The 13,671-nt window shown below is 47.8% G+C and overlaps 1 protein-coding gene across 6 annotated transcripts in view; it reads right to left on the reverse strand.

Moving 5' to 3' along the window:
• The window catches only part of KIAA2012, a 101,856-nt gene that overhangs the window by 57,093 nt on the left and 31,092 nt on the right, over nt 1-13,671 (reverse strand). For 4 of the 6 annotated variants that reach the window (XR_014300112.1, XM_082688857.1, XM_082688860.1 and 1 more), the window contains 3 exons: nt 12,877-13,047; nt 10,997-11,107; nt 35-103 (listed from right to left, as the gene is read on the reverse strand). Coding sequence is in view for 5 of the 6 variants with exons in the window: in XM_082688857.1 (XP_082544983.1) it covers nt 35-103; nt 10,997-11,107; nt 12,877-13,047 (351 nt within the window). In the remaining variant the exon portion in view is untranslated. The remainder of the gene's footprint in view (nt 1-34; nt 104-10,996; nt 11,108-12,876; nt 13,048-13,671) is intronic. The other 2 variants (XM_082688858.1, XM_082688859.1) reach the window with 2 other exon arrangements.

A 13,671-nucleotide genomic window follows, 5' to 3' on the forward strand; every position in this document is an offset into this window, starting at 1 on the left:
AAGTAGAGGTGACTTCTTTAGAGGAAAAGCTTACCTTTTAGGGGACGTTGAATTCTAGACCCCTCCTCTTCATGGCTGGTATTTGAATGGACAGATTCATAGGCTGAAAAACAAGAGGCGTTTTACCTGTGAGTGTGGAAAACTCTTGAAAAAAGCTACTTTTCTTACCTCAAGACAAGGGAAAACCAGGGGGTGGCTTTGATGTTGAATTCTCGTAATGAATGGAGTGGTTTAAAAAAAAAAAAACTGTTGATGCCATCACGGAGAGAAGATTGAGCTGGGATTTTAAAAGCATCAAGGAAAAGAATAACTTTTGTTTAAGGTGTTTAAGGGTGAAATCCAGGAAGGACCACGATGCTGAAATTCTGCGAGGAAAACTTCTGTCAGAGCAAGAGCACGAAACAGTTAAGGCCTGACACACGCTGGGAGGACATGCCCAGATTTGAAGAGCAGATGTGCTGTGGGGCCCCAGTGCGCGGCCATGGGGGATGACAGACAAGTGGGAGCCCCAGCCGGCAGCTGTAGCGCAAATACAAGGCTTGGACCAGGGCAGACAGGACGGATTCTAGCCCATCTGATCCAGCCAAGAAGACAGACAGGCTTCTGCACAGCCCTGAATTTTTTTTTTTTTTTTCCCAATTTCTTAAAGTTACCTTGGGCGAGAATCCTTCTCCTGGCTGTCCTTGCCAGTCAAAATGAAAACTGGTTAAAACAATGCTGTTTTAGTGGATGAGGAGAATTTGCTTGATGGACCAGAGAAAGACCATTTTAAGGGCGGGGGGGGGGGTGGTGGTGGTGGTGATACTAGCAAAGAGGTCAGCTGAGTGGATCTGAGATGGAAGAACAGTTTTTAATGGGAAATCTGGGGTGTATGGGGGGTGGGGTGTGTGTGAGATATTGAGGAGAGATAGCCAGAGGGAGGAAAAAGTCAGGCGGAATCGTAGAAAATTCAACTTGAAAAAGGTTTTGAGGGACACCTGGGTGGCTCAGTTGGTTAAGCAGCTGCCTTTGGCTCAGGTCATGATCTCAGCGTCCTGGGATCGAGTCTCACATCCGGCTCCTTGCTCGGCAGGGAGCCTGCTTCTCTCTCTGCCTCTGCTGCCACACTCTCTCTGCCTGTGTGCTCGCCTGCTCGCGCTCTCTGTCTCTCTCTCTCTGGCAAATAAATAAATAAAATCTTTAAAGAAAAAAAAAAGAAAAAAAGATTTTGAGATGTTCTAACTGCCCCCACCTCCCTACTACTTTCCAAATACATGTATGTAAGTATTCATGCTTCCTGGTCTCATTACTGATAAAAAATATACTAAAGAGGTTGCCAAAAAACAATGTTTGTTTTTATTGATTTGCTAAACTGTGGTGGGCTTGCAAAAGCCCTTTCCATGGTGTTTTTCCACCTTGGAGTGCAGACCCAGCCACGTGCACACATAACTTAGGCTGAGCAGGGCAACTTGGGATTCTAAGAACCAACACTGGAGAGACGAAAAGCCATAATTAGTGTTAATTGTTGACCCTACAGTTCAAGAATGGATGCTCTGGAGAATGGGAAATGAGAACAAACATTAATTATTGAGTAGGGACCTTGGAGACAGACACTCTGGATTAAAAGGAGAGAGATAAATTGCATAATGAATGTTAATTTTCCCTCAAAGAATTGAGTGGTCGGTGGTTGGAGAGGAAAAAGAGGCTAAAACAACCATGAAAGAGAAACCTCAGTGTGTGTTGGGGTAAAAGGGTACAGGAGGGTTACGCACACACTTTCCATCACTGCTTACCGCCTTGGCCTTTGCCTCGAAGCTCCCAAGCTATTTGCTCTCAAGGTTTTCCTTAGGACGCCTACTGTTTACCACAGTTGTCTGCTAGGAAGCTCCACCACTTCCCCAAGAATGCAGAAGCCACAAAACAGGCATGCGGCACAGTGACACGCTGAGAGGTGTGTGACACTGGAATTCATTTTTTATGTGTGTTGGTGGGAGTTTGACTTAAAGTGAGGGAGGTGGCCGGAACAGAACGCCTGTCAGAAGGCTGCGGCGCCGTGTCTGCTGCTGGGCGGGTGGCGGGATCCAGGGCCTTGACTGTTGCTTTATCTCAAGTATGAGACATCACACACACACACACACACACACACACACACACACACACACACACCCTGAAGAAACCCTCTTCACTGAAAGTGAAAATGAAAAAAGGAATTTGAGTCTAAAATTGGAGATGAGAATAGTAGCCAGTTTTGAAAAGAGACTCTATTATCAGGCTTGTCACTGGCTGCTGGGGTTCAGAGAACTGCTCCTGTCCCCACAGCCAGGCAGCATCTCCGAGGTCTGCGTGTGGCCTTCTGTTCGGCTGTTGTCAGCTGCTGCCCGGATGGCTCCGCAGTGGCCTGAATGCTCAGCCTTTTCTCCTGCCTGCCCCTTCATGCTGGCACGCGCACTGGGCGACATGACATCCCTCCTCAAACATCTGTGATTCCTTGGTGCCGAGAAAGCAGCATCTCAGCATTACCCTGGAGCACAAGGCCTTCTCTGGTCTGGCCCTGACCTGACTTTCAGCCCCATCGCCTCCCGGGAAGCCCCTCCCAGCCCGTTCACACGGACCACTTGTCCTTTCCCACACGTATTCTCTTTTTCTGTCTCTCTCTGGTTGGGTTCATGCTGGTCCCTCCGCTGGTCATGTCTCTCTCTCTTCTCTGTTTATCCTCTTCCCCTGGTTTCTCAAACGCCAGTGCAAACGGGATCTCTCTGCAAACACCCTTCCCAGGCGCCTAGATTGGAATTAGTCGGTTAGGCCTCTTTCCATCCTGCCCTGTGGTAGAGTTTGTTGCTTGTGAGTCTGTCCTCACGTGTCTGTGAGTCCTTGCAGGGCAGTAGCCACAGGTGCTGAGCCTCAGAAGCAGCAGGGAAGAGCCCAGGCTCTGGGGCAAGTGGCCCTGGGAATGACAAAGCCGGCTGCTTACCAGGTACCATCAGCGTGTGCAGGGGAGTTGGGCTCCTGTGTTTCAGTTTCCTCAGCTGTGATACGTGAAGGAAAATACTCACTTTGTGGGATTCCTGGACTCATGGAATGAGATGACGGAGGGATACAGTGCCTGACAGAGTTCGCCCTCAATATCAGCATCGTTCTCTGTCCCCTGCATACTGTAGGCTTTCATATTTTACCAAAGGCATCAAGCACACATGGCATGGGTCTTCTCTCCTTTAGGTGCAATAATATTTTATATCAGAATTTTATTTAATACTTTACAAGACGTACTGCAAGTATGACCTTTTTTTTTTTTTAAAGATTTACTTATTTATTTGAGAGAGAACATGCATGTGTGGGGGAGAGGGGCAGAGGGAGAGAATCTTCAAGCAGAAACCCTGCTGAGCGCCGAGCCACTTGGGGCTCCATGTTGTGACCCTGAGGTCATGACCTGACTTGAGCCAAAATCACAAGTGTTGGAAGCTCCACCGACTGAGCCACCTAGGCGCCCCAAGTATGCGCTCATTTTTTTGTTTCATTTTTGAAAGATTTTACTTATTTGTCAGAGAGAGACAGAGAGAAGAGACAGAGGACAAGCAGGGAGAGCAGCAGGCAGAGGGAGACGCAGGGTCCCCACTGAGCAAGAAGCCCAATAAGGGACTCGACCCCAGGACCCTGGGATCATGACCCAAGCCAAAGGCAGATGCTTAACCGACTGAGCCACCCAGGCATCTTGAATCTGGTTTGACTGTTATAAACTGTAAACTAGGATGGCAGATATTACAGTTGTTGTTTTAGCTAAGGAACATGGCAAGCTGCTGTAACCAAAAGACTCTGAAAGATAAACATGTATTTCTCTTTCAGGAAAGAGCTGAGAGGTAGGTGGGCAGACCAAGGTGGCTTTGCTCCATGAAGTCATCTGAGCGATGAGGTTTCCTGGATCTTATGGCTCTGTTACCCCATAGAGTATGGCCCTCCTCCCATGGTTGAAGCTATTTCACCACCTCAGCCAAGTCCAAGGGGAAAGAGGACCTTCTTCAGTGAAGAGGAGAGAGAGCAATGTCCTTTCAAGAAAATGACCTAAAAGTTGCACATGTTACATCTGTTCCCATTTCTTTAGCCACAGCTTAGTCACAGAGCTATGCTTGGTTGCAAGAGAAGCTGAGAAGCAGAATTTCTAGCCAGCCAGCCGTCTCTTCAACTGAACTTAGGCACTTCTAACAAGATAATGAAAGAATGGATATTGGGGAACAATTCGACTCTTTGCTACTCACGGTTTCAATCCTTAATTATGGGCTGTGTTCCAGGAGGGCACATGCTGTTTCCTGGGATATTCAGAAGTAGATAAAGGGGATCTACCCATAGGAATTTCAAATCTTGGAGAGGAAAGAAGGAAAAAAAGTAATAAAGGGTCACCTGGGTGGTTCAGGAGGTTAAGCCTCTGCCTTCAGCTCAGGTCATGATCTCAGGGTCCTGGGATCGAGCCCTGTATTGGGTTCTCTAATTAGCAGGGAGCCTGCTCCCCCAACCCCCACCCCAGCCTGCCTTGCTGCCTACTTGTGATCTCTCTCTCTGTCAAATAAATAAATAAAATCTTAAAAAAAAAAAAAAAAAAAAAGTAAAGAAGACAAAGAAAGTGATGGAGTGCTTGGTGAGAGGCCCAGACCATGAGAATGAGGGGAAGCTAAGAAAATAGCCATCAGCAGGGGCTGAGGCATCACAAGGAAGGTGGGAATTCAGCGAGTCCTTGAAGCCTGGAGACTTCGACTAATAAGGCGAGAGGCAAGTACGATTTAGTGGGAAGAGCTTTGACCTAATCGGGGGTGGAAAAATCTGGATTTGAGCCTTAGATCTGCCACATAGAAGCGGTGTAACTTTGAGCAAATCACCACACTTATCTGGGCCTCACGGTCCTTATCTACAAAATGAGAGACTTTCAAACTGTGGTCTCGTAGCTGCAGTGGCGTGACACCCTCCCTGGGAGTCCTCTTAGGAGGGGAAGAATTAGTTGGGCTGTGGAGAAGTTGTGGGGAGACAGACCAACCCCACTTCAACCAGGCGGCTCTGCGGTTGCCCAATTTATCCACTAGTGTCCTCAGTGAGTCTGTCTGGTATTAAACGGTGATGAAGGCAATGCTTACATTCCCGCTCGACTTTAAGGCTCTCTGAATGGGATCAAACGTAAAGGAGGTAGAATTCATAGTTTCACGGGCTTTGTAAAAATCGTAAGTCCCACCATATGCAAAAACTAAAGAGGAACTAAATATTCTTCAACACTTCATACTGATTTTTTTTTCTAAAAAATAAAAATTCTGAGCAGATTCAGAGAGAACTATTATTTTTTTGACATTTTTCTTCTTTGGGAAGCATAAAGTAGTGATGACACATTTTCAGCCAAATGTGAGGTAGGGGAGTCTTTGTGCTTCTATGAATCAGGAGAGGTCTTTGTCAAAGGAGAGGAGGCTCCCTAATGTTTTTTAGTGGCTCTCTGCTGGTGGCTATCGGAACACCTTCCAGTACGGGCTGCTGGGGCTTTGCCAGTCTCACTGTGCTGAGGGAAAGAACCTACTTCTCTGTGAAGTCCAGGAACAAGCGCAGCATCACAACCTGCCCTGTGGTGGATGTGACAGATCCAAATTAGCCCCACGCCGAGCTTCACAGGAATCTCCCCTAATTTCTGTAAGGAGAGCGTGTCGGGCCGGGCTTAGTGGAGAACAGAAACCACCAGATATTTGAAAAAGGAGCAGGGTTACTCTACAGAACTTGGTGCTTCTAAAGTTGCTGTTGGGCCCGCCACTGGATCCACTCAGTCTTCATGAACTTGCTTGCTAGGGTCAGCAGCCCAGAGCTTCTGCCTGGCTTCTGCCCTCCAGTGTCTCTTGCAAGGGCAGCTCTTTGGCAGAACACAAATTCGTGGGCAGCCTCCTGATGGCAAAGGATCTGGGAAGTGTCTCTAGCCTTCTAGGCTCGGCAGGACAGGAGGGCCCACTGGAAGGAAATGCTGGGTGTCGAGGGACCCTATCTGGTCATGTTTTCCTTTATTTCAGTTAACCCGAGATCCCTAAAACTGTCAATGTGATTTCTTATGGGTTATTAACAAACCCAGATTGGGGCAAAAAGGCCTGTTGCCACACTGGCTTCTTCTTACCTTCCTCTACTTCTCCCTCAGAGAGGGATGAACTGTGGATTCAGAGTGATGTTTGGAAAATGAATATAAGAACAGTCATGAGTTACTGAATGGCTGAGATCCCGCTTCCAGATTCAGACAGCAGAGCTGCCCTATCAGAAAAGAGCATATTTAGTAACATACAGCATCACAGCTGGAAGGGACCACAGAAACCTCTGTTTCGCATTTTCCAAGGTGTGTTCCAAAAATGATTTAGATCCACATGATGCTTTGCCGAAAACAACAAAGAACTAAGCGGTCAGGTGCACAGCCTCTGAGACAGTAGGAATGCCCATGAGCAGATTTGAGTCCTTGTGAAATCCCGCGTAAGGAATCTGCTTAGCTTTTGCCCCCTGGTTTCCACACCTATTTGACCTCAGAACGTTTTGATTTTTTATATAATGCCTGTTAGCCTTGTGAGGAACTGGAGTTCTATGGGACATCCGCTGGGAGGACTGGATCTAATTCCAGCTTCTCTTTCCCTATATGAGGAAGCTGAAGTCCACAGCAGTGAAATTACTTGCCCGTCATCGCAGAAACCACAGGTGGCAGAGCTGAGAATAACTCAAGACTTTGGACATTTAGTCTGGGGTTCTTTCTTTTTGTCCCTCACCCTACTGTATCTAAAGGACTTTTCCTCCATTAAGTCTCCAGATGTGGGGCACCTGGGTGGCTCAGTGGGTTAAGCCTCTGCCTTCAGCTCGGATCATGATCTCGGGGTCCTGGGATCGAGCCCCACATCGGGCTCTCTGCTCGGCGGGGCGCCTGCTTCCCCCCACCCCACTTCTGCCTGCCTTTCTGCCTACTTGTGATTGCTCTCTCTGTGTGTCAAATAAATAAATAAAATCTTTAAAAAGAATCTCCAGGCATCTTCTCTAAAGCAACAGTTGCTAAGAGAAAGACTTCTCAAAGAAAATCATATTCTTTTACCCATGGGATGCCACAACCAGCCTTATCACAGATGCCAAATGGGGAAAACAAAGAGAAAGTCAACCATTGAGTATATGTTTGCCTCCAGATAATCAGTGTTTTGAGACCAGCTGGGACATTCTTAGACCCTTCATCTTTCTGTTTACCAAATTGCTGAGCACCAGGAAGTGACACGGAGTATATGATCTATTACCAAAACGAACTGCCCCCCAAATCTAGTGACCTTAGAACAATAAACCCTTATGATATCTCACACGGTTTCTGTGAGAATCTGGGAGTGGCTTTGGTGTGTGATTCTGGTGCGGAGTTTCTTGTGAGGCAGTCCCTGTGGCAGGCAGGACGCAGCCATCTGAAGGTTTCCCTGGGGCTGGGAGCATCTCCTCTCTAGCTGGCTCGTGCATAAACCTGGAGAGTTTATTCTAGCTGCTGGCAGGAGATGTTACCGCCTTGCCATATGGACCTCTCCACCAGCCTGCTGGAATGGCCTCCTGACAGGGTGGCCGGCTTTCCCCAGAGTGAGTAATCCAAGGGAGAGGGAGAGCGAGGAGGAAACTGCAGCGCCTCTTATGACCCAGGCACAGAAGCCACACACTATCACTTCTATCATATTCTACATTGATTAGAAGTGAGCTGCTACGTCCAGTCTACACTCGCGGGAAGGAATATCAGCTTCTCCCTACTGAAGAGACAAGAGTCAAAGAATTTGCGGACATACTAGGAAAAAGTTATGAGAACAAGGATGCTTAATTAAATGACCAAAACATAAGGAACATATTTGGGGTAAACATCCATTTAGGACAAGAACAAGCGCTAACTGGGAACTCTGAAAGAGATCAAGAATTTAAAGTTTTGTGAGACCTGAAGTCCCAACCTTGATCGCTGGCACAGCCATCGTGAATTTCTTGCAATAAAACACTTTTTTTTTTAAAAGATATATTTATTTATTTATTTGAAAGAAAGAGAGGGCAAGAAAGAACATGTGCATGCTGGGGGAGAGGCAGAGGGAGAGAGAGAGAGAGAGAGAGAGAGAGAGAGAGAGAGAATCCTGAAGAAGACTTCCTGGTGGGCGCACAGTCCCATGGAGCTCGATGCCGGGACCCTGAGATCATGACCTGAGCCAAAATCAAGAGTCAGACACTCAACTGACTGAGCCACCCAGGTGGCCTGCAGTAAGACACTTCTGACTGAAAAAACTTCTGAAAAAAAACTTCTCTTGTGGCCACTGTGACTGGGAAGATGGGTGAAGGGTCTGACCCAAGGATAAGCAACGCAGAGCACATATCCACTGCTTTGACTTAAATCCTTCCAAGTGAAATTTTCCTTTCTTAAGTCTTTGAATTTTCTAAGTGCTGCAACATCCCAACACGACCAAAAGGGTCAAATTCCAGCTCTAGCTTTTGCATCTTCCCCCCACCCCACCCCCCCGCTTCTGGAGGTTTATATTCATTTCTCTAGGCTCTTTGAAAGTAAGATATCATGATCTAATTGCCCAAGAATTTATTTCCAAATAGATGTTGACAGAGTCTGAAAGTGAAAGAAAGATCAGACAGATCATACTGTTTTCTTTACTCAAGACTTTTTTAAATTAAAAAAGTAACCATTTATGATCCCCAAGGAACTTTCCTTTGTGGCACCAGGGGTACTCGGTCAATCAACAAGTATTTCTCGGACATATGATAAAGATAAGAGGCTCTCTAGGACTCATGTAATATTTGGGAACTCAACAGAAAACAGATGCAGATAAATACAACAATTACAAAAGTGAGATTGAGAGAGGGGAATGGGCTGCGGCAATTGTCTGAGAGGAGGTAGATTTGTTAAGGAAACTGTCCCGGGAAAGGGGAGTCCTTGCCTGGAGCTTAAGATTGATTGATTGATTGATTGATTTACTTATTTATTTGACAGAGATCACAAGTAGGCAGAGAAGCAGGCAGAGAGAGAGGAGGGAAGCAGGCTCCCTGCTGAGCAGAGAGCCCGATGCGGGGCTCGATCCCTGGACCCTGAGATCATGACCCGAGCCGAAGGCAGCGGCTTAACCCACTGAGCCACCCAGGCACCCCTGGAGCTTAAAACCATGCTCAATATTTGTGGGCACTTGGGCCAAGGCTGGGAGGTAAGAGAAGGAAACCTGAATGTTTGGGCCACTGGCAAAAGAAGAGTGGGACCAGATGTGACGAGAGACAAGACTGAAGGGCAGGGTGGGGAGCGTGGTCAAGACGGATCTAAGCAAACTGAGCTACGAAGAGTTTGGTGTAATTGGAGCAAATCCTTTGCAAGAGTTGACCCTTTTTCTTTGAGTATGCTGCTTCCCAAAATGAAACAGAACAGCAACAAACCTGTCCTGTACATAGATCCTCTGTGAGGGCTAGATATGGCCTATAGGCCCCTGTAGGGAAGGTGGGTTTGAGGTTCTGCTTTGACTTCCAGGGCACATTCCAGTCACCATCGAGACCGAAGACCCACCGATCGTAAGTGGAGGAAAGGCTGGGGCGAGGCTACTGACTGACTGACTGACTGATAGATTCAACCTTCAACAAGCTTACAGTGAATGCTTTTAGGTTTGAGAGACAGGTAGGATTAAATACACTGTTCATGGGACTAGCACAAGACAGCAGGCCAGTCTCTGTTTATTCATCAGAAATTTCATTTCTCTCTTTCTTCCTTTAGTGTGAAAATTGTTGAAAGATTTTTTTCACTGAAAATCGATTGTGATTCTGCTGTGTATGTGTCAGGGGCTGTGTTGGGCGCTGGGAACCCCAAAATGACTGAAACATCCTATCGACGACCTGACAGTCTCCTTAAAGCCTGAATGTTTTCTTTTTCTGCTTCTGACTCTTGCTTTGCCAGAAGGGGGGGGTATGTCTCCTGGAACAGAGTAGAAAAATGGGCACAGAATCTTGTGCCCTCTGGTTGTTAGCCCAGCTGTATCACACTGACAGTGGCCTCCACCTGTCCAAATCCCGCTTCCACCAAGTCAGGACCAAGCTATTTTTGTATTTATCTCATGAGATAACACAAGTGGTTTTAACACTGAATTTGGAACCTAATGCCTTCAAGTTTCTGGAAACCCATGTGCTAGGAAGCTACTTCCAGAGGAATAGACACAACACATAAACTGTAGCAATGGTCAGGAGACTTCCGGCCTCATCAAAATGAGTTGATCCTCTCACTTTGGATGGGAGGAGGACTCTTGACATTGGGAGGGACTGACCCAGAGATGGATGGAGAGGACAAGCCAGGCCTACTCAGATCTCCTGGCTTTGAATCCATTCTCTTTTTATTAAGCCAGGGGTGACCTAACCTACCAAATGAGCGCAGATTTTAATCTACCTCGCCAAGAGGCCTGCGGGGCATACGTCTCACACGCACACATCGTGGTGGATCCTGGGTGGTTGGTACTCCTCACCCTCTGACTTCACTTTTTTTTGTTCTTTGCAAAATGGCTATTGTCCAGAGCCAGCATCTCTTCTCCAAAAAAGTAACGTGCCAGAAGGGTTTTTGGAAACTGCCTTGATGATCTGTCAGAAGCCAGATGATTCGCAGCAACGAACCAACGCATATAACAAGGGTACCTGATTGGATTACCAATTAGCCATCTCCATCTCTGGAGGGTGGTTGGAAACAAGCGAAAAGGCAGTGTTTAGTTTGGGCAATTACCAAAAGGGCTTATCGTTCTCATCAAGGCATCAGCGTGGCACAGGAGACCTCCTCCAAGCCATTCTGCAGGAACTTCCGCCTCCAGATGCTCCAGCAAGAGCAAACTTGTCATGCAAACATTGGGTTATTGTGTCTGAGCTACAGAGGCACCTCTGTGTCAATGAGAGGGAAGAAACTGGCTGGCTTGCATCTGTTTTTAATGATGTCTCTGCTGCTGGGAAGTCTTGGAAGCTACAGGTAAAATGTTCCCATGTATAAGTGAGGCTGGCCTGGGATGTATCATCTTACCTTTACCTGAAAGAGGCTCCTTGGTTTCAGTAGGCCCGGGGAGGAACAGGCAGATGTTTTGTTCATCTGGACCTGGCGAGAAGTGTCCCAGTGTAGGGTCTCTGGAATCTTCTTGAAAATAAGCACAAGAATGGCCGGTGTTAGCGTCGGCGCAGGGGAGGCTCCTTGAACCCCCCACGGGGAGAAGCCAGTGTGGTCACGTGCTCGCCATCATTGTCACGGCCCTGGCATTCATTCTTTGTTTTCTTTTTAAAGATTTTATTTTATTTATTTGACAGAGAGATCACAAGTAGGCAGAGAGGCAGGAAGAGAGAGAGAGGGAAGCAGGCTCCCCGCTAAGCAGAGAGCCTGATGCAGGGCTTGATCCCAGGACCCTGAGATCATGACCTGAGCCGAAGGCAGAGGCTCAAACCACTAAACCAATTCTCCCTTTACAAACATGTCCAGGTGTGTGTGTGTGTGTGTGTGTGTGTGTGTGTGTGTGTGTGTGTATTTGGTGTAGTTTGTCCTGGGCTCTTCAACCTCCCAGGAACAGGCTTGTTACTGACTGACTGTAGCTAAAGTTTGGTTCATTTGTATCAAATGTAATAGAGGATCCCTGCCAGGCAACTACAAAAGGGAGGGGGTTGTAAAAGAGAGGTTCTGGGCCAAAACAGTTTATAAATGAAAACGACGTCTTTGGAGAGGGAGAGAGAGAGAGAGAGAGAGAGAGTGAGTTAGGGGAGAAGGGGGTTTGAGGTTGACCATTTCGGTGGCAGAGAAGCTGCAAACATGTAATGGAGATACTGATGGATGTATTTAATTTGTGCTTACAAGGCTTCAACTCTAGATGCTTGGAGGAGGGGAGAGGGGCGAGGGAAGAGGAGGAGGGACCAAGGGACTGAAAGGGCGAGGCATCCGGTCCCTGAGTGAGCAGGAGGTAAAAATGAAAGATGCCGCACCCGCTGTCTTTGTGGCTCTCAGTTCCCACGTGCCTCTCAGAGTGTGAGCTTCTCGCAGCCCCGGGTGGGATTCTGCTGTTAACCGAGACACTTTCTTCACAGTGTCTGGCACCCAAACACACACCAGTCTCTGTCCTTTGGTGTTCAGCCAGAGACAGTAGCCCCGCACTCCCATGAAGGAGGAACAGCTGGCCGGGCTGTCCCTTCCAGAAAGTGGTGCCGTCGGTGTCCAGCACGGCACCTCCCCCAGGGCATTTCAGGGGGTGATTTGGACTCTAAGCCGTTTTTGCTTTATGAGCTGTCTTTAGATCCCAGCCCCCGTGGAAGCAATCACTGCAACGTCTCTGCGTTATTGCTCTAAGCATCCCAGTCTCCTCCTAGACTGTCAGCAAATAAGGATAAGAAATTTCAGTGGGCCCGTCACAGAGGAGGTGGATTTACTTTGCCTCGCCCTTCGAGAGAAATCCAGAGTCCTCCTCCCTCTGTGGATAGGCCTCCGGCTCTACTCTGGGCTGGAGGGGGACTTCTTTCTGGGGACTTCTTCCTCTCGGCAGAGTCCTGTCACCAGGCTCCCTGGCCCTTGGGAGGGTGTTGAGGATTGCCTGGTAACCCGGGAACGTGTATCCCTGGTGAGCACAGGGAGCTGTGTCATTGCACACCGCTGCCAGGAATGAGAAGAGCACAGAACAGCTTGACACTGCGTGTTGGTGCAACAAACTCTTAAAACATGTACTGACTCTTTTAGGAATATGCGTGGTGAACATTAATCCCAGACACTGTTGGAAACACTGCTGATTTCCCCCTTTTCAATGGGGCGGCTTTCAGACAGCTTGCTTCACAGCTGCTGTGTGGCCCTGCAGATGATTAAAGTGAGCCCAGAACCAAAGACAAGCTGAGCGTGGGGGAGGGGGAACATCTGTGCCCCCCAAGAGTGATTACCTTGTCCTTCTGCTGGGAGTGCCCCCCCAGGCCTTCTCATATCCAAGGGACCCATGGAGCTGCTGTAGCTTGATGTCCTGGGGCTGTCCAGGCCCCTCCGGCTCGCTGGACTTTTTCTTTCTTTAATCAGGGACAGTGGTGGGGTCACATTCTGGGGTGGGCCATCATCATCTTTCAAAGCAAAAGGAGAAAAAACACAAGTGAGAGAGAACTCTGAATCAGCAAGAAGGAGAAAGAACCTTTTTTTTCTTTCTTTCTTTCTTGTGCTCCTTGTGCTTAGGCTGGTTTATTTCGCTCATTCCTAAGTTTGTCCCTCTTTTCTAGCCCCGCTGAGGAGTAGAGGCCAAGTGACTCCTTTCCACCACCAATGGAGGCCAAGGTGGCTGGAACAAGGGTCCTTCAGTTGGGACCTTCCAGTAACTGGGAGGACTGGAGTGGTGGTGGTGGTGGTTGTCGTCTTGTCGATGGGCTCCTGAGAGAGAGAAAAAAGGCTACAGAGGCTGTGGGATCCTTCTAGCCCCCCAAACAAAGGCTCAAACAAAAAAGACTCCAGCTTTTGAGCTTATGGGGTTGTTGCCTACAGATCCAACCACAAAGCAATTTTTCTAAGCAGAGTCGATGATCACATGACTCCTCAAGGTCGTAAAGTACAAAGTAGCACCTTCCAGATGCTAGTTAGAGGGTAATGGGATTGACGAAAATGCACAAAGCACACCGTGCCCTCTACTCTTTTCTTTCTCCGGTTCTTTTTCAAAATCAGTAAGGACTACTCCAGGAAGGGTGAAACCCAGTAAT

Source organism: Mustela nivalis, assembly GCF_964662115.1.
Source record: "Mustela nivalis genome assembly, chromosome: 11".
Lineage (NCBI taxonomy): Eukaryota > Metazoa > Chordata > Mammalia > Carnivora > Mustelidae > Mustela > Mustela nivalis.